Source organism: Dryas octopetala, chromosome 8, assembly GCF_963921425.1.
Source record: "Dryas octopetala chromosome 8, drDryOcto1.1, whole genome shotgun sequence".
NCBI classification, from domain to species: domain Eukaryota; kingdom Viridiplantae; phylum Streptophyta; class Magnoliopsida; order Rosales; family Rosaceae; genus Dryas; species Dryas octopetala.
In genome coordinates this window covers 11,946,108-11,967,726 of record NC_141373.1, presented here as the reverse complement: position 1 = coordinate 11,967,726, position 21,619 = coordinate 11,946,108, and the positions used below count along the sequence as shown (strand labels likewise).

At 43.5% G+C, this 21,619-nt stretch overlaps 1 protein-coding gene across 1 annotated transcript; it reads left to right on the top strand.

Annotated features, from left to right (window-relative positions):
* The first annotated feature begins 5,832 nt into the window (after nucleotides 1–5,832).
* Nucleotides 5,833–8,637, top strand: LOC147277260 (2-oxoglutarate-dependent dioxygenase 19-like). Its single transcript, XM_086253978.1, has 4 exons — nucleotides 5,833–6,105; nucleotides 7,234–7,472; nucleotides 7,597–7,924; nucleotides 8,150–8,637. The coding sequence occupies exons 1-4, from the start codon at nucleotides 5,842–5,844 to the stop codon at nucleotides 8,393–8,395; spliced, it is 1,077 nt and encodes a 358-aa protein (XP_086110104.1). The 5' UTR covers nucleotides 5,833–5,841; the 3' UTR covers nucleotides 8,396–8,637.
* Nucleotides 8,638–21,619: the final 12,982 nt, after the last annotated feature.

The window sequence follows — 21,619 nt, the reverse complement described above, 5'->3', positions numbered from 1 at the left end:
CCCTATGTATATTTAACGATTTGAACCATCTATTTTGTAAGTTTCAAAGAATATATAATATATTTATATAAAGGTTTTTTTACTTAAATACCATTTGAACTATAGGGGGTGTGCTCAAATACCACCCAATTTTTTTTTTTTTTTTTTTTGTGAATTTATCACCTGAACTTTCACATATTGGCCAATCTACCACCTACAGTCACTTTAGTTAAATTTTATATTTATTTTAAGGGTATTTCCGTCAATTCATATGATAAAAGCATTTGAAATATTGAAAAAAGAAATTCTAAGTAAACCACTAGAAAAAAAAAAAAAAAAAAGACTTTAAGGGTAGTTCCTTTTTCTATTTTTAGTTTTTAAGTTTTTTTTTTATAATTATATTTTAAAAATAGTTTTTAGAATAATATTATTTTTTTATTGTATTCATGGACAAAATGAGAAGTTTGGGAAATTTTTTGATGAATTAACAAAAAATGGATGCCAAGTGGAAAATTTACACATATTGATAACTTCAGTTGGTAAATTGGCAAGAAAAAAAGTTTTGATGGTATGAGAGCACATCCCTTGTAGTCCGGGTGGTATTTGGACAAAAAAAAGCCTTATATAAATAAAGAGTGTTACCATATATCCAAACAGATTAAGGAATGCGCATGCTTACCATATATCCAAGAGTGGAAAAAACAAAACCAAATTTAAGAAAGAAAAAAGTAAGAAAGGGAGGACGTACCAAAGAAGATAAAAGATCAGAAGTATGGATGTTCTCCACGAACCAAAGTGTAGCAATAAAGCACGCACAAACCGAAAACAAAAGCCAGGCAGAAGAAGAAATATGAATAAAGTGTGTTGTGGAAGTTGGATGCGTAGAAATCAAGTTTAAAGTGGCGTCAACTTACAATTACGATGAGTAAATGGATAGCGTTGGCCAATGAGAAAATGTTAGTGCTAGAGCCGAGAATTATGATCTGAGAGTACTTGCAAATATTTCTATACCAACTTGATTTGAATGATAAATTGTTTGTAGCCAACATAAAAGATGAAGAGTGCTCCTATTTGCACACCCTGTTTTTTCTTTTTGCACACCCTTTTATAAAAAAAAAAAATCAAAACTCAAAGGAAAAGACACACTTACCCTTCACCCAACATCAATTTTTTCTCTTCTGCACACCCCATCAACAGACAAAAAAAAAAACACACACACCCCCTTCATCTCCCTCACCCGACCACACCCACCGGCCACCAACGCAGCACCCACCTCCTCCCTCCCCTCCACCAAGCCCAGCCCCGTCGCACCCTCCCTCCAGCCCCGACCCAGCCCACCTCCTTCCCATCCATGCACACAGCCCGACCTCCTCCCTCCCCTCCACCAAGCCCCAGCCCGACCACCTCCTTCCCCTCCACCCAGTCCGACTTCCTCCCTCCCCTCCACCCAGCCCCGGCCCCATCACATCCCCTCCCACCTACATTAGTTCTCACAGACAGACGTACATCATGCATATAACATACACCATTAACATGTAAAAGACATATAAGGAAATGGAAAACATCATATATGCTGGATATAGACTTACTATGTATTAATCAAATCCTGGTGTACGTACTCTGTTTGATTCATTTCCAAGTTGTACTGGATATATATATATGATGATAACTAAGCTTGCAATTAGGTACCCAAATAATTAATTACCTGTTGCCTAGAAGTGCATAATTAATTACCTCTCCTTATGCCCGACGACGCGGCACTGCAACTGGACTTTCTCATCTGATCTCTTGATGTTGTAATTAAAAAGCCAAAAAAAAATATTACGTGAATGTTGTTTGAGCTTGATAAGGTGGAGGGGAAGGTGGTGGGCTGGGTCGGGGCTGGAGGGAGGTTGCGACGGGGTTGGGGCTTGGTGGAGGGGAGGAAGGAGGTCGGGCTGGGTGCATGGATGGGAAAGAGGTGGGCTGGGTCGGGGCTGGAGGGAGGGTGCGACAGGGCTGGGCTTGGTGGAGGGGAGGGAGGAGGTGGGTGCTGCGTGGGTGGCCGGTGGGTGTGGTCGGGTGAGGGAGATGAAGGGGGTGTGTGTGTTTTTTTTTTTTGTCTGTTGATGGGGTGTGCAGAAGAGAAAAAATTGAGTTAGGGTGTGTTGGGTGAGGGGTAAGTGTGTCTTTTTTTTTTAGTTTTGATTTTTTTTTTTAAAAAGGGTGTGCAAAAAGAAAAAACAGGGTGTGCAAATAGCAGCACTCAAGATGAAAGCTACAGCAAGCACAGATTTCTGGTCCTTAATGTGCTGTCACTTCACACTCCACCTACCATCCACTTTCCACCAATCTTGGGACCCGGAAACTTATTGACACATTTTAAATCCTTCACTTGCATTATTTTGGACAAGCAAAGGAGAGTGTGAAGATTTATTTATTATTTGTTTGAGTTGTTTTGTTTCCGTTGAAAATAATCCTATGTTTTAGGGAAGTAGCTGAGGGTTCACTGTAATAAATGTGAACAAAAATCACCTTTATTAATTGCATAAAAATGGGTGACATTTGAAAACTTTAGTCCCTATTATCCAATTACCATCCATTTTTGTTAAAATCAAGGCACTTTCCAATTGTCTAATTGCCACTTCTTTCTGTGCAACCAATGAATGTAACATTTGCTCACATTTCTTGTAGTAGTTGAACGTTTCCACATGAGGATCCCTTGATTTCAGGACTTGTTGGTCGTGGAATCATGTTTGTATTTCCTCTGTTTTGTAAGGCTATTTAAGCCACATTGTTATTCAATAAACAATAGGTTTTTTTTTTTTTCCTATTTTGATCTTCTTGAAACTAACATGCAATTGGTATCAGAGCAACACCATTTGGTTCTAAAGATCAAATAAAGCAGTGAGCTTTGCCGTAGCAAGTCTCAATGTCATCAAAGGGAATCAATTTTGTTCAACCATCAATTCCACGGTTCTATGGTCATTACAATCATTGGAGCATGTTGATGGAAAACTTCTTCAAATCAAAAGAATACTGGAGTCTAGTTGAGAATGGAATCACAGCCTATGCAGAAAGGACCGTGTTGACAGAAGCTCAACTCAAAGCTCTGGAGGAACAGAAGCTTAAAGACTTGAAGACCAAGAATAATTTGTTTCAAGCTATTGATCGAGCTATTTTAAATCCTTCACTAAAGGAGAGGTCATGGATATATGACATTGATTTTGGATGATTTGAGGACGATATTATTTGTTGTTAGACAGACGGTAATTAATGTGGCATAAAATTTTGGATGGACCAGCTTATCATATTCATAAGTGTAATAACCACAATTAGTTGGAGATAGATTTCGTCATTTCTTCAAATCTCATTTTTTAACAAAACTTAATGGTGATTTTTTGTTGGAATTTTGGTATTAGTGCTTTATGATTATTATTTTAAGTTCCTTTCGAATTGGTGTTTGTACAGTATCTTGATATGTCTGATTTTAGAAATGGAAAAGTCGCTTTCCATAGATATTTAATTTGTTATAAATTTGCCATCAATTTACGTCCTCTAGTCCTGTGTCTATGATGTATAACAAATGGCAGAACGGTTCATGCAACTCGACCGCCAGAAGGCCAAGAAAATGAACAAGCTTCAACCCAGCCTAGTGTTACAAATGAGCCCATGACATACCGATTCGAAGGGAAAGACGAGACAATTTTGGCCAAATTCCTTCGTTTAGGGCTTCAAATAAGCAATTTAGTGTTTTTGAATAAGTTTCCTAAATTGCACTTTATTTCCATTTTTATTTCCGTTTTGAATTTCGAATGTCTAGGGTTCTAAATGTATTTAAACAACCTTTTTGGCTGTTTGTATAATTATTATTATCATTTTTAATCAGAAAACCTTGAGATTTCTCTCATTTCTCTGGTTGACCCAGATTCTTTCTTAGGGTTAACGCTGGTTTTCTCTATCTCTTTTACTTTCGTGTTACACTGCGTCAGTCTGTTTGCGCATATGCTTATAATGAAGCAACTGCAAACTGTGCAGCTCTGTCAGCTCTGTCTGTGTGCACAAGCATATCACTGCCAGATCTTAGCGTTGGATAACTTGTAACGAAATGTTATAGCTACTTTCCCTAATCTACTCTCTTTCGATTTGTTCTCTTATTGTTCTCATTTTAAAGTGTAGTTTCATGACCAATCGGTAAAATTATTATTTCAATTAAGATCATTTTTTTAGATCATTCTTTAAAAATTATTTTTGTAAAAATAAACTAAATCTAAAATGATTTAGTCATGTAAATATTATTAAAGAAACAAATAGTGAGTCTAATTATTAACAAAATTGTTTGCTTATTTGATAACAATTATACAACAAATTGATTTTCGATTTAGTTAATTTTTTATAGAAATGATTTTTAAATGCAATATGGTTGTCTTAAAAATGAAAGGTTACAATCATGAAACTACAATAATAAGAGAAGGTGGAAAGAAAAATAGACTAGGGAATGTAGCTAACATTTCTCCAACTTGTATTCCATGTCAGCTTTCAGAATGCTCACATCCATCAATTACAATGCACTCAAAAAGTAATTTTCAAATAAAGATTTAATAATAGTGCAATAAAAATAGACAAATTAGAATTAGAAATTAAATATCTATAAAATTGTATAAATATAGTTAATTCTACTACATTTACACAAGTTGCAACTTGGTTGAGTTGGTTCGCCGTGCTTCCCACTTGTACAAGGTTTGGTGTTCAAACTTTGATTTGTTCATTTTTCACCCAACTCTTTTTTTTCAATTTTTTAGATATGGGATGGAGATGGCGCTAGACCAAGCGAGTGGATCATGCAGCTAGGCAATGTCAACAAGTGGATCATGCAGCTGGGCAATGTCAGCGAGTGCATCATGCAGTTGGGTGATGTCAGCGATGTGCACATGTACAGCAGTAATTGGAAAGGGGCACAACCGAAATTATAACAAAAATAAAAGTCAACAATAGCTATATATCCATTGATTAGGGGATTTAGATAAAAATTTAAGTAAAATAGGGGGTTATAAATTAACTATAAAAATGATCGGAGGTTATGAATTAACTAAAGTATATAATTAAAAAGTTTGACACAATATTTTAATAATTAAGAATGTGAAAAACAATTGAAATTAAATATAGTTCAGATAACAACATGGCCAAAATAAAAGAGATAAAATATATATATATATATATATACAGGCTCCTTCTGTTGAGGTATACCTCAACTTATTTATGTTGAGGTATACCATATTGGGGCCCACACGAGTCGCTTTGTGTCGATCCGAACCATTCGCAATGATCATTTTCATTGATAGATCATCCTTGTAAAAAATTAGTCAAATCGGAAATCATTTGCCTATCTAACTTTGATAAAACAAATGGACGGTTTCATCAAAAATATTTGGTTCGTCCATTTATTTGATCAAAGTTAGATAGGCAAATGATTTTCGATTTGGCTAATTTTTTGCAAAGATGATCTATCTATGTAGATGTAAAAATTGAACGGTTCGGATCGACACAAAACGACTCGTGTGGGCCCCAACAAGATATACCTCAACATAAATAAGTTGAGGTATACCTCAACAGAAGGAACCTGTATATATATATATATAGCTGGTGGATTGCTACATCTGGATTCTGCAGGTTGTGTATCAATTAATCCATGGGGTAAGGTACTTGGCCAAAAAAAATTCATGGGGTAAGGTGGGCTAGAAAGTATTAAATTTTTTCTTGCTTCTATAAAGGATGTTGACCACGTGTAAATTGAGGTCACCCGAACTGCCTATAAATTAGAACAATGTTTCTCATCCATAGCAACTCAACAATCTCTCTCTCTCTGTGTCTCTCTCTCACTCTATGGCTCCTCCAGTTGCTGCTGAAACCGTGGAGGCAGTACCTCAAGTTACAAGCATCAAAGCACTTGCTGAATCCCCTGCTCTGAGCTCTGTTCCTTCTGCTTATGCTTTCAACATAAACCCCAGTGAAGAAGCTGATCCAAATGATCCTGAATTCGCTATTCCCATTGTGGATATGTCCCTTCTCACCTCTGGTTCTCCTGATCAACGTTCCAAAATCATTCATGATCTCGTCAAGATTTGCCAAGAATGGGGCTTCTTCATAGTATGTTATTTTGTTTCATCACTTGTGAATTGTGTTATTATCAGTGTTTTCAAAGGCGAGCTTCAGGCGCGAGTCATGGCGAGGCGGCGGCCGATTGCGCACGACGTCGCCAGACTGTGAAAAACGACTGAAAGGCGACGGCAAGGCGTTGAAGGCGTACGCCTCTCGACGGCAAGGCGTTAAAGGCGTCGCCTCGCGACCAACTCTGCAGGATTTTTTTCAACCTCTGTTCTAGGTTTTTTGCACCTCTGTTTTGGAGAAGATCGGTTGGAGAAGAACCCACTCTTCCAACCGAGTAAGATCGTGCAAGGCAAAGGTTGACTTGCAGTTATGGTGATGGCCATCAGGCGAGCAGAGACGATAATCCTCCCGCTGGAGCTCCTCCGTCAGCTGAAACCGTCTGAATTCAACGAGAGCTCGAACGAGTACCACCACTGGCAGAAGCGGCAGCTGAAGATATTGGAGGCCGGCCTCCTCCAGCACCCCTCCATCACGCTCGACCGCAGCAACACCTTCGCCATGCGCCTCTGCGAGATCATCCGCGCCGCCGACAACAAGCCCATCGACACCGGCAAGAACTCCAACACCATGCGCACCCTCTGCAACGCCGTCGTCTCCCTCTCCTGGCGCAGCTCCAACGGCACCCCCACCGACGTCTGCCACTGGGCCGACGGCTACCCCCTCAACATCCACCTCTACGTCGCCCTCCTCCAGGCCATCTTCGACATCCGCGACGAGACTTTGGCCCAAACATATATAAATAGCTAATACTGTTTTTATTTATTTTTTAATTCAAAAACATTTTAAAATATTAATTTTTTTACATGTGCTGAAAAGACAACAATACCCTTGCTTATATATATATTTGGGTCTTATGTTCTATATATATACTTATATATATATATATATATTTATCTATTTATATATGTTTATATATATATTTATAATTTTTTTATTATAAAAAATATATACCGAAAAGCTTACGCCTTAACGCGTTGAGGCTTACGCCTCGCCTTCTACGACTAAAACGCCTCGCGTCATGTTTTTGCGTCTGAAAACACTGGTTATTATTTGTGTTAATTAATGATGAATATCAAAGCTAACCATTGTATCATTTCGCCTAATCAGGCGATTAACTATGGAGTGCCTGAGAGCCTAATGAAGGCGATGATTGATGCGTGTCACGGATTTTTTAGTCTTCCTGACGAAGAGAAGCAAGAGTTTAAATCAGGAAATGATGTGCTGGAAATGTTCAAGTATGGAACTAGTTACAATCTTGCTTTGGATAAAGTGCTTCTCTGGAGGGACTTCTTCAAAGTTAGAGTGCATCCAGAATTTTACTCCCTCTACAAACCGTCTCGCTTCAGGTATGTATAGACTATAGACTATAAATCTAAATCATTTATTAATAATTTTCTTACCAAATAATTATATTGTGAGACTATAAATTTGGATTCATTAATTGATTAATAATTTTCTTGGATGATGTAGTGAGATTTCAATGGAGTTTAGCAAAAGAGCAAGAGAAGTAGCACTGGAAATCACAAGAGCAATATCAGAAAGCTTGGGATTGGAGGCTGACTACATACACAATGCAATGAATATGGATCGTGGCTTACAAATGTTGGCAGCCAACTACTACCCACCATGCCCTCAGCCTGAACATGCAATTGGAATACCCCATCACACTGATCATGGCTTGGTCACACTCCTCATTCAGAATGAGATGAATGGTCTCCAAGTCGAGCACAACGGCAAATGGCTCACTGTGGATGGCCCTCCCAATGGTTTTTTTGTAAACCTTGCTGACCAAATGCAGGTAGAAATTTTCTCTCTAATCAATCATTATCAATTATATATTGTATGTCTCCTTCTTTCAAAACAAGAAGGGAGAAATAAAGCAATCCCATTTGACATTTAGTCAACATTATTGCGAATTTCCAAATGCATGTTCTGTACATTTGTGAAGAAAAAGAACCACATGTATAATTGATCGACTGCTCATGTATATTTAAATATATATATATATTTTTTTTTTTGGTAGATCTTGACCAACGGTAAATACAAGAGTGTGATGCATCGAGCCACTGTGAACAACAAAGCTACAAGAATATCCATTGCCATCCCACATGGACCATCGGTAGATACAACTATTGCCCCAGCACCAGAGTTGTGTGAAAGAGAGGGCCAACCTCCAAAATACATTGGCATGAACTATAAGGAATATATCCAACTTCAACAAAGTGGCAAGAACTACATGAAGTCCACCTTTGATCATATACGAGCCTAACTGAACTTTCTACAATGGCTTCAACCATATAATGAAACAGTTGCTGCTTCCTTTTGGTTTATTTTTTCTCTCTTTCAATAATTATGTTATCATCGGTGTTTTAGTTCTATAAGTCAGTTATTGCCGAAGATCTTGTAATTTGGCTGGGATGATTGAACGCATAGTATTAAAAGTCATTAGACTTAAACATGTAAGAGCGCGTGTTTAATATCATAAATACATTTCATGCTTCAAATTCTTTGTTTTTGGCTATAATGCAGGGAATCGAACACTCAATCTATATATTAATTCTAAAGTTAATCCATTATCCCATTTACCATCTCCACTTAGATTAAATCCAATAACTTTCATAATTCATAAAATATTATTAATTAGCTATGTAAAACAAGTAGAGAACCCTCAAGATCTGCTGATCTCTCCAAGTATAGTCTATATATTTTGGCCTTTGTAACACGTTGAGATGGATCAATACTATTGAATTAATTTCCAAAATTCTCACTTTTTTCATACAAGGCTGGTTAATTCTAAATTGTCATTTGGCTATCATTATTCTTCTACAATTTCAACAAACTAATTCGCGGTTTGACTTGAAAGTCTATATCTATATGCTTATATACCGACTAATTAATATTCTTTTGTCAAACAATACATAATTATTACCAAAGCTTTATGACGTATATCATCATTAAGGGAAAAGCGAGGATGATCGACTCGGCTAGGCTAAATTTCAACTATATTTGTGTATTTAATCAACTCGATCAATTGTATGTGCAGGTGAGTGATTGGTGATATTGATCCTTATTCACTACAACCATAAACCCTTTCCATGACGTTTGAAAAACGTCATGGAAGGGTTTTCATGGCTTTTTTCAAGCGCCGCAAGCCACGTCCTAAATACCGGTGCCATAGAGAAGGTGGCCCTACTACGGCCCCCATAAAACGCCATCTTAAACAGTTTCCATGACGTTGAAAAATTGTCATCCTTCTACACTTTTTATGGCATTTGATTCGTGTCATGTAAAGTCTTTCTTTGACGTTAATGAATTGTCATTGAAAATGGTTAACTTTAGATGACTTTCAGTACATGTCATCTAAATAATTTACATGGCATGGCTTCAACGCTATTGAAAGGGTACAATTATATGGCGTTTGATCAATGTCATGCAAAACATTTCCATGGTGTTATTCCAATGTCATTTAAAATTGCTAACTTTAGATGACTTTCAGTAGCTATCATCTAATTTTGTTTACATGGCATGATTTAAATGTCATTGAAAGGGTTGGGCCTACAATGACACCTGAAAAATGTCATGTTAAAGTGTTTCAATGACGTGGTTTAAACGTCATGAAAAGATTTTTTATGACATTGTTTACATTGCCAATGAAAAAGTTTAACATTAGATGACCTAAATCATCTAATTTTGCCATGTTTGAAATGTCATTGCTTTTGGTGACTTTACAAGGATGCCATGGAATACTGGGTGTATTTGTAAAAAATAATGATAATACTAATCAATTTTATCAAATGCATGTATTATGGCAATCTAAAGATAAACCAATAAGAATGATAACATCAAATTAGAATTCACATTAAAGACAACCAAATTGTTCAAGGTTTTCCACCATTACAACAAAAGGATAATTATATGGTAATGAAATCCTAATACATATAATGAAATGTCGTTTAATAATATAGACATGCATTGTTTCTAGCTAGTACATACACCATTAGAAACTTAAAATACTGTCCCAAAAAGCACATATATATAACCTCAAAAGCCAACCTATTAGTGGTAATTTGAGCGAGGATGATTCTGTCCCAAAAGTAGCACTACTTTTGAAGGTCGTTCCTAATTCCACTCTTTACTTCTTGATCTGCAGTGACAATGATAACAAGAAGTGTGAGCAAATAGGGTTTTGGATTAAAAAAATCAAGCACATTAAGTCACTGACCATATGAATGTATGAAAAGCTAAATAGCTAAATCCCCAGTTGATATAAACTCTGATCAAACTCAAGGCAAAGCTTTAATTAATCAAAGCTAGCAAATTATACAAGGATGTTGCAGAGGATAAAAATTATGAGGTTGGAGTCTGCCAGCAAAACAGATAAATTTGGGACTTTCCAGGCCTACTTTCTATTCTCAATTCTCAATTCTCAAGCACATATAAATTTGGGACTTAAGGCTCAGCCTTCTTGCAGCTAATACACTAGTGATGGGCAAACTTGGAGATGAACACCAAAGTAGTCCAAGTCCTACTAAACATTACAATTTTTTCCCTAAAAACAGTAATGACTCGTACGTGTGTGTGTGTGTGTATGTGTGCCTGTTTGTGGGGAATGTGCATAATTCTGATTTGAGCAATACCAGACCAGAGTACCATACCTATCTCAAATAATAAAACTTGTATTAGTCAGAAATTAATAGTCACTTTCAATCCTTAATTCATTAGAAAATAGACACACCAAAAAAAGCCATAAATTGTTCAGCTATTGATTCAAACACCACAATTCTGATTTCTAATTTGAGTTCTGTTTCGTTTTCATAACTCAAATGTTCAAAAACGGACAATCAAAATGTATTTCTAACAAATATTTCCTCTGTTTTGTAAGGCTATTTAAGCCACATTGTTATTCAATAAACAATAGGTTTTTTTTCCTATTTTGATCTTCCTGAAACTAACAATTGGTATCAGAGCAACACCAATTGGTTCTAAAGATCAAAGAAAGCAGCGAGCTTTGCCGTAGCAAGTCTCAATGTCATCAGAAGAAAGTAGTTTTGTTCAACCATCAATTCCACGGTTCGATGGTCATTACAATCATTGGAGCATGTTGATGGAAAACTTCTTAAGATCAAAAGAATACTGGAGTCTGGTTGAGAATGGAATCACAGCCTATGCAAAAAGGACCGTGTTAACAAAAGCTTAACTCAAAGCTCTGGAGGAACAAAAGCTTAAAGACCTGAAGACCAAGAATTATTTGTTTCAAGCTATTAATCGAGCTATTTTAAATCCTTCACTAAAGGAGAGGTCGTGGATATATAACATTGATTTTGGATGATTCGAGGACGATATTATTTGTTGTTAGACAAACAGTAATGTGGCAAAAAGTTTTGGATGGATCAGCTTATCATATTCATAAGTGTACTAACCACAATTAGTTGGAGATAGATTTCGTCATTTCTTCAAATCTCATCCCTCCAATCTCATTTTTTAACAAAACTTAATGGTGATTTTTTGTTGGAATTTTGGTATTAGTGCTTTACAATTATTATTTTAAGTTCCTTTTGAATTGGTGTTTGTACAGTATCTTGATATGTCTGATTTTAGAAATGGAAAAGTCACTTTCCATAGATATTTAATTTATTATAAATCTGCCATCAATTTATGTCCTCTAGTCCTGTGTCTGTGATGTAGAACAAATGGCAGAATAATTCATGCAACAACTCGACCGCCAGAAGGCCAAGAAAATGAACAAGCTTCAGCCCGGCCCAGTGTGAGAAATGGGCTCATGACATACCGATTCGAAGGAAACGACCAGACAAATTCCTTCGTTTAGGGCTTCAAATAAGCAATTTAGTGTTTTTTAATAAGTTTCCTAAATTGCACTTTATTTTCATTTTGAATTTCGAATGTCTAGGGTTCTGAACGTATTTAAACAACCTTTTTGACTGTTTGTATAGTTATTATTATTATTTTTAATCAGAAAACCTTGAGATTTCTTTCATTTCTCTGGTGGACCCAGATTCTTTCTTAGGGTTAACGTTGGTTTTCTCTAATCTCTTTTACTTGCGTGTTACACTGCGTCAGTCTGTTTGCACATATGCTTATAATGAAGCAACTGTAAACTGTGCAGCTTTGTCAGCTCTGTCTATGTGCACATGCATATCACTGCCAGATCTTAGCGTTGGATAACTTGTAAAGGAATGTTATAGCTACTTTCCCTAATCTACTCTCTTCCGATTTTTTCTCTTATTGTTCTCATTTTAAAGTGTTGTTTCATGACCAATCGGTAAAATTATTATTTCAATTAAGATCATTTTTTTAGATTATTCTTTAAAAAATTTTTTTGTAAAAATAAACCTGTTGATGCTAAAAAATGGTAGAGCAGTCAACGTCGAGTCGAACCACGTAGGCCCGTTGACCCGCCACTGAGTGGATGACACGTCGAAGTGGGGCAGGAACGGGTAGCTGGGTCCGACTGGTGAGTAATGAGAGAGAATGATATCCAAAGCACCCTGCGCAAGTACACAAAAGTGAGCGGGAAGGGCACCGGTGTGGTGCCGGCCAAAGCTCCTCCGACGCTCAAGTCAGTGTTCAGAGAGATCTGAGAGCAGAGTGAGTGAATAGTATAATAATGATTTCAGTTGTCCTCTTGATGACAAAAAGGTACCTCTTTTATAGTACCTTTGGAAGAGTGTCAACCAATCCGGTGACGACACGTGTCCTTTGTGGTGACTTGCACTGTAGGAGCGCCACGTGGCACCGGTCTCGAGGATCCGAGTGAGTTGACACGGGCCGGGGGCCCGGGAGGCTTGAGCTTGGGAGGCCGGAGCCTAAGAGGCCGGGGCCCAGGGGGCCGGAGCCCATGAGGCCGGAGCCTAGTAGATCGTGGGCTAGGAGCCCAGGAAGGGCTTAGTCTTTTGGGTCTAGGCCCAAACAGCATGGTGTTAGGCCTTGTGTGACTTGTCGTTATGCCGAGATGATTAGTCATACGAACAGAAGTCCCCCAAGTTTCCGAGCAAAAGATACTTCTTGGTTGGGAACTTTGCACACAAAGAAGTCCGAGCAGAACGACAAGTAACCACACACTTGTTCCTGCTTAAGCTACTGTCTAGAAGTCCCCCAAGTTCCTTAGCAAGAAAAGCTGTACTGCAGGAAAGCTTGGGGGTTACAGATGACACTTTATTTCTTTTTTTTTTTTTTTTTTTTATTTCTGATCATCTTGTATGCCGAGCAGTAGACACTTTATGTAATCCCAGTAAACCTCGTCCGACTGTAATGGTGGGATGTTGCCGTCTGTAAAGAGGATGGTAGAATTACAGTGTATAGCTCAGATATAAAAGACCCACCCCCACATCTCACACTTGGTACTGTAGACAAAACTTTTGGAGAGAGAGAATTGTTGTGAGGTAGAGTTATCACGTGAATTGCAAGTACTTAGGGCACTATTCACGTGAACTGCAAGGGGCGGAAAAAAGAGAAAAACAGAGGAAGAAGAAGGGCTCGGCTCGGATCATTGCTGGTGCTCGGGTCGGGTGGTTAAGGCGCGGATTGGACTGGGGTTGAAGGGGTAGGGGTCGGGTCGGAAAGGGTAGTGGCCGGATCTGTTGAGCTCGGGCCGGAGAGGAAGAGTGCGGGCCGGATCTGTGCTCGGGGCGGAGGGAGGGAGCGCGCGGGTCAGAGGCTCTGCTCGGGTGGGTGAGGGAGTGCGCGGGTCGGGCTGTCTCGTCGAGGCGGCTCTGCTCGGGTCGGAGTGTTTCACGCCGAGCTCGGGTCTGCAGTGGAGGCGCGGGTCGGGCTGTCTCGTCGAGGAGGCTCTGCTCGGGTCGGAGTGTTTCACGCCGAGCTCGGGTCTGCAGTGGAGGTGCGGGTCAGCTTGGAGGGCTCGGATCCTTGGAGGGCTCGGATACTTGTGCTCGCTTTGGTCCTCTGCTCGGATCGGCTGGGTTAGAGGGGAGAGCTTCGCGCGGCTCGGAGTGGAGGTGGAGGCTTCGGTTGGTGACGCGGCGCGGAACAAGAGAAGCTTTGGCTGCTCGGCTCGGGTTGTGCAGGTGTAGGTGGTTGCTCGGGCCGGAGTTGTGCTGCGCGGAGGGTGGCTGAGTGGGCTCGGGCAACATTGATTCTCACACTTTTGAGGTATGTAATTCAAATAAAAATTTTCATACCCACTTGACATATTGATTGTGCCTTTGAAAATTGAGAACTTTGAGAAGTTGTGGTCGTCCAGCCTGAGGCGGACCTTGAAATTCTGTTTGTGAATTTTGTGGATGATGTGAGTAGGGGCAGGTGGAGGTGCAAGTGTGTCGGAGCCTTGCCGAGCACTGGGTAGGCAACATGCCTTCATTTTTGACTTTGTAATTTATTGAGTGTTGTGGTTTGTGGCTAGGTACAGAGGAGACAAGATAAGTGGGTCGGAACCCGTCTGAGCCGTTGGAGCCGCGCAATACAGGTAAAGGCTTGTGTTTTTATTGCCTGTCTGCTTGAATTGATATTGTGAATATTTGCTTTGATAAATGATTGGTGGCTGAGCATGTGAAAAGGTGATAGGGTGAATGGTCCCAAATTGGGTGTAGAAGAGCACATATGGGGGGGGTGGGAAACCAGTATTGATCTGATATGTCCATGGTGTTGTCTTGGATGAGCAGGTGTGCTGAGGTCGGACATTCCATGGCTTCCTCAGATGATAACAGTTCTATGGAGTCTGATCGGGTGTCCACAAGTGATGGGACGCCGATGAGGCCAAATATGCCTCGACCCCGGATGGGGTGTGGAAATATGGGGGTGGGCAAAGTGCTCAAGACCGTCCAGGAGAGCTTGTCCATGGTGATGGGAAGTGAGGGAAAAAGCACTGGTAGTGAGGACAGCGATGATGGAGAGACACCCACTAGTTGTGATGATGTGGGTGGGCGCATTGTGCCTTACTGGTCCGTGGATGGATTGTGTGAGAATAGGATGACGGAGGAGGACCTTGAAAAATTGAGGGTAGAGTTCCACATTCCCGATTATATCCACCTGAGCCTCCCGGGAGAGGATGATGTCTTGAGTGACCCGCCGGAGGGGCATATTTTGTGTTTTGCCAAGAGTTTCCACCATGGGTTTAGGCTTCCTCTCCACCCCTATTTCCAGTATATGTTGAGGAAGTTAGGGATTGCACCAGCTCAGCTGACGCCCAATAGTTGGAGGACATTAATTGGGTTGTATGTGATGTTCCGGGATGAGGGGTATGGTGCCCCAAGTATGGCTCAATTTTCACACTTGTTTGAAATTAAGTCGAGTCCCAAATTGCGGGGTTGGGTGTACTGCTCGCAGTTGGCGAACGAGCAGTTCACCGATGGGGCGACTCGCCAAATACAGGTAGGCCACCCAGACGCTCACAAGGAGTGGAAGAAAAAATGGTTCTTTGCGAGTGGAGCCTGGGAGTTTGGCCGGAGTGAGAGGAGGACCATGAATAGGGTGCCGACAAATTTCCACATAATAGGTTGCCTGGCTGAGCCGATGCATTGGTCTATGTACACTTGGATTATTAGCGGATGTCATGCTTATACTGATAGTCGGCTTTTGTTGTTTGATTTTGCAGGGGGTGAGTGGGAGAGGCTTCCATTGTCGGAGGATAGCGCGGAAGAGGTGCGGAGGGTGCTTAGCCGACCTGCTCGAAAGTTGAGCGCTGCCTACCTCTTGTCTTCTGAAAAGTTGGCCAAGTACGGCTTCGGAGTTCCAGGTGAGCTTCTGTACTTCCCCTCTTGGAGTAGTAGTTGATGAGATAATAATTTGTGCTCATTGAATTTTTTGTTGTCTTTCAGTGAAAATGGCCAACACGAAGAAAACAAGTAGACCGGTTGGTCATGCCCCGCCCGCTCAGAGGAGGATGATGATGGGGGCGCTGTTGGCCGGAGGTGGCTCGTCCCAGGGGAATGCAAGTAGAGGCGCAACGGTGCCCGGGGGTATGAGGCATGGTGGGTCGACCAACACCCAGGTTCCGAAGGCGGCTTCTCCCGGGAGGAAAAGGAAGACGGGGTTAGATGCGGCCGAGCCCGGGAGAGAGGGCAAGAGGACAGCCACAGCCACTGCGTCTGATCCAGTCCCAGAGGAGGATCATCTGGCACAGCAGGCAGTGATAGACTTTGGAGGATCCCTGAAGAAGGGGAGGGATGACCGGGTGATTGGCGATGAGGTTGAGCCGCTATCCGTCTTGCAGCGGGCCTTCTCCGAGCAGTCCCAGGTAAGGGAAAGTGGTATATGTTGATGAGATGTCCAAAGTTTAAACTTTATAGCTTGTGATAACACTTTCGTGGCATCCGACCTGGCAGGCACTGTTCTTCACTTATCAGGCACATGTTAGTGTCCTGGCCACGGTGGAGAAGATGAAGGACGAGATGTCGAGCTTCGTGGTGTGGAAGGACAGAGCGCTCTCAGCCGAGGAGAGGGTCGGTACCCTGGTTGCCCAGAACCAGGCGTTGCAGGCCGAGCTGCTGCAGGCCAGGAAGAAGGCAGACCAGGCTAGGCAGGAGTTGGAGCAGAGCGGGCAGGAGCTGAGCCAAGCCAAGCAAGAGGCGGACCAGGCTAGGCAGGAGTTGGACAATGAGTACAACAGCGGCTATGCCATGGGCTTTGGCGATTGCAAATTGGAGCTGGAGGAGATGTGCCCTGACTTTGACTGGGACCGCGTGCGTGGTCTGCTAGGGGCTGGCAACGAATTGCCTGGCAACGTCCCGGAGGAAGGTGCCCAGGAGGTAGAGCATGAGGACAGAGCATCCCCAGTTGGAGAGCATGATATGGGAGAGGATCCCAAATAGGCATCGGTTGCACTTATGGCCCGGGGGCAGGGGTGGGCGGACCATTACCCTATTTTTGTTTGAGTTGTATGGTCGGGTCGGATGTGGCCCGTGCCAACTTGCAAACTCTTTTGATTGTTAAGTTTTGTACTTATTGTTTTTTGGATGATTTGGAGGGTGTCCGACCCGTTATGGGGTAGGATGCCCTTCTCTTGAATACATGGTATTGCAGAATTTTATCGAATGCATGGTACTTAGTTTCCCTTGGATGCATGAAATTGATTTTCTCTGAATGCACGGTACTCAGTTTCCCTTGAATGCATGATATTGATTTTCCCTTGAATGCATGGTACTTAAGTTCCCTTGAATGCATTTGCCATAGCCGCGCCCTGAATGCGTGGTACTTAGCTTCCCTTGAATGCACGGGCGGACATGGGCAAGGTCGGATGTCTGATGGCCCGGGGGGCCATACAGCCAATTAAGACTTTGAATAAAAATGAAGAAAAAGTGTCCGTGGTAGGACTTCCGTGAATGCATGGTACTTAGTTTCCCTTGAATGCATTTGCCATAGCCGCGCCCTGAATGCATGGTACTTAGCTTCCCTTGAATGCATGGGGCGGATATGGGCAGGGTCGGATGTCTGATGGCCCGGGGGTCCATACAGCCAATTAGCACTTTGAATAAAAATGAAGAAAAATGTGTCCGTGGTAGGACTTGTATTTATTGAAAGTGATAACATAGATAAAATTGAAAAAAGTCCCCGGGGGGTACAACATTTGTCTACTTGTAGAAGTAGCGGAGGTGCTCGGCGTGCCAAGGGTGGCCGAGTTCCTTGCCAGTTGTGGCGCGGAGCCTGTATGTGCCTGGGCGGATGACTTCAATAATTTCATACGGTCCTTCCCAATTAGGTTTCAGAGCACTTGTTTTGGCCAAGGTAGTGCTGCGCAGGACCCAGTCCCCCACTCGGAAGTGGCGAGGCTTAACTTTAGAATTGTAGTATCGAGTAGCCCGTTGCTGGTAGGCGTACTTGTGTAGCTCAGCCTGGGCCCGATGCTCTTCAGCGAGGTCGAGACTGAGGGCTAGCTGGTCCGCATTGTGCTCAGGCTGAAATGTATCGAGGCGGTAAGAGGCAAGCCCGACCTCAACTGGGATGACGGCTTCAGAAGCAAAGGCCAAAGAAAAGGGGGTTTCCCCGGTCGAGGATCGACAGGTCGTCCGGTAGGACCATAAGACTTCGGGTAGGAGGTCAGGCCACTTTCCCTTTTTTGCATCGAGCTTGGTCTTCAAGGTATGTTTAATGGTCTTGTTGACTGCCTCGACCTGCCCGTTGGCCTGAGGATGACCAGGAGAGGCAAAGAAAACCTTGATGTTGAAGGCGGAGCAAAATGACTTGAACTCTTTGTTGTCGAACTGCTTGCCATTGTCAGTGATAATGGCGTAAGGGAGACCAAAGCGGCAAATGATGTTCTTCCATACAAAGCTCTTGATGGTCTGGGTGGTTGCCTTTGCCAGGGGCTCGGCCTCTGCCCACTTAGTGAAGTAGTCCACCGCGACTACTGCCATTTTGACCTTGCCCTTCCCCTCGGTCATTGGTCCGATTAAGTCAATGCCCCATTGGGCAAAGGGCCAAGGACTGTTCATGGTAGTGAGGGGCTCGGGTGGTTGGTGCGGAAAAGTTGCAAATTTTTGGCACTTGATGCATTTCTGGGTGAGCTTCCTTGCATCAGCGCGGAGGGTCGGCCAATAATAGCCTTGGCGAATGGCCTTGTGGGCTAAAGAATGGGCCCCTGCATGATTGCCACAAACCCCTTCATGGATCTCCCGGAGGATATAGTCGCCTTGTTCGGGGGTAAGGCAGCGCAAGTATGGCAGGGAGAAACCCCGCTTGTATAACTTGTCGTTAATAATGGTGTACCGAGAAGCTCTATGGCGAAGGCGCCGAGCCTCAGCCTTGTCTGCGGGTGGGTTCCCATGCTTAAGAAACGCAAGGAGAGGGTCCATCCAACTAGCTTGTTGCGCCGATTGGCAGACCTCCATAACATCAATGCTGCGCTGAGGTAAGAACTCAACGGGGACAGACCTCCCAGCTTCATGGTCGACTGCCGAGGCAAGGCGAGCTAGGGCATCCGCCCTCTCATTGTCCGCCCTAGGGATTTGGATGAGCTGGTATGCTGAGAATTGATTGAGTAGGCTTTGAACTTTGGTGAAGTAAGCGGCCATACGCTCACCCTTGGTTTGGTATTCCTGCGTGACCTGGTTCACCACAAGTTGAGAATCGCTGTGGATTCGGAGTTGCTCAACGTCCATATGTAGTGCCAAAGATAAGCCGGCAATGAGGGCCTCATATTCAGCCTCATTGTTGGATGCCTGGAAGCCGAATCGAAGAGCATACTCAATGGTGGTCTGGTCAGGGGCGATCAAAACAAGTCCGGCTCCACTGCCCTGTTGATTAGAAGATCCATCAACATATAAAGACCAGATTGGGCGATCCAACCTGATTGCTGGAGTAGAAGAAGTTGGTGGATCGGTGGTCGACACAATGGTGGAGGAGGGCTCAGCCTCGGGTAGGAATGTAGACTCTGAAATGAAGTCTGCAATGGCTTGTCCCTTGATTGCGGGCCTTGGGCGGTAGGAAATGTCAAATTCGCTCAACTCAATGGACCATTTGATAAGTCGGCCAGAGACCTCAGGCCGCTGCAATACTTGCCTAAGTGGTTGATTGGTGAGAACCACGATAGGATGAGCCTGGAAGTATGGGCGGAGGCGCCGGGCTGATGTAACCAAGGCAAGGGCTAATTTTTCTATCTCTGGATATCTTGTCTCAGCATCTTGCAGGGCCTTGCTGGTATAGTACACCGGGTGCTCAACCCTATCCTCAAGTCGAATGAGGACTGAGCTGGTGGCTGTCAAGGAAACGGACAAGTAGAGTAGTAGCTCTTCCCCTGGCTCGGGTTTAGAAAGTAGAGGTGATTTGCCCATGTACTCTTTTAGATCTTGGAAGGCCTTCTCACACTCCGGAGTCCAGTCAATGTATTTGGTCCGAGCCTTAAGGGTTTTGAAGAATGGGGCGCAACGGTCGGTGGCCTTGGATATGAATCGTGTCAAGGCGGCGACCCTGCCCGTTAGGCTCTGCACTTCCTTCTGAGTTCTGGGAGATTGCATATCGATCAAGGCTTTGATTTTTTCAGGGTTGGCCTCTATCCCCCTTTGGCTCACCATGAAGCCAAGGAATTTTCCCGAAAATACGCCGAACGTGCACTTGGCAGGGTTCAGGCGCATTTGGGACTTCTTGAGACCGGAAAACATCTCAGAAAGTTTGTGGACGCGATCCATGGTGGGCGGCTTCTTCCCATATGTTTTGAATTCCGCAGTAGCATAGGCAATGGCCTCATGCATAAGTTCTTTGTAGGTGCGCGGATTGCGGCGGTTGAGTTCGAACAAGAAGTCCCCCTCTAGGAGACCACCCTTGAAAGCGGCGAAGGCTACCTTCTCATCACAGTCGCGACACCGAGATCGCTCTAGCTGAAATCGAGTAATGTATTCCCGGAGGGATTCCCTGCTGCCCTGTCGGACTCGAGTCAGGTCATCCGTGGTGTAGATTCTATCGGTCTGGATGATATACTGGCCTAGGAAGAGTTCTCGGAGCTCGTTGAAGCAATCAACCGAGCCCGGAGGAAGTTGGTAGAACCAGTCCCTTGCACTGCCAGAGAGGGTGGAAGGGAAGATTCGACACTTTGTAATGTCATCAGCACCTTTAGATTCCAGAGCGGATCTGAAACTCATGAGGTGGTCATATGGGTCTTCCTTCCCCGTGTATGGAGTGATTTTGGGAGGTCGGACGTCGCCAACCGGAGGAGTGGATAGGATGCGAGCTGTGAAAGGTCCAGGCAGCTCCCTTGTTTCTAAAGATGGGTGCCCACCCCGACTTCTTCCCTCCACTCTTTTCAGGCGCTCACTGATGTCCATGAGAAGTTGCTGGAGCTGGTCTGGTGGAAGAGAGCCGCTATTACCTGAGTCAGCGACTTGTTCACTTATGAAAGTGTTACTTTCTGCGCGGCGCCCAGCCGAGAGGACCTGCTCTTCTCCCCGTCGTCGCTTGGGACGGGGAGCCTGCTCCTCCTCCAAGTCTCGGGGACGCGGGTTGGATCGGTCCTGCTCCTCCTCCAAGTCTCGGGGACGCGGGTTGGATTCGCCCCGGTTCGTCCGTTGCTCTTCTCGCCGAGAGCGGTTGTCGTCGAGCAGATGACGACAGTCCCGATAAATGTGAAACTCTTCAGAGCGAGTGGGATGCTCGCCAGATCGAGCCCGGGCGACCGGGTGGATAAGTCTCTTTTGGAAACCTGGGGGTGGGCGGCTACCTTCCCCCGCGTCCAGCTGACGCGAAACATTTTGGTCCCTTCGGGGGGGGTTATTCCTCTCACCACTCCGGAGAGTGGTGTGTTCGTCCCTGTCATGGGGGTTCCTCCTCTCACCACTCCGGGGGGTGGTATGTTCTTCCCTGTCGCGGAGGAGTCGCTCATACAGCTGTGTTGCACCTTTTTGGAGGTCGAGCTGTTCCTGGGTTTGTTGGAGCTGAGCCTCCAATCGCTGGATGTACTCCTCCTGATCAGATTCGGCAGTCTTCTTGCCTCGCTTGTCAACCAGCGGGGTGTTGTCAACTTGGTCGAGGATAGGACCTCCGTCAGACATTGTGAGGGTCGGTAGCTCGGAAGCTAGGGAGCTCGGAAGCT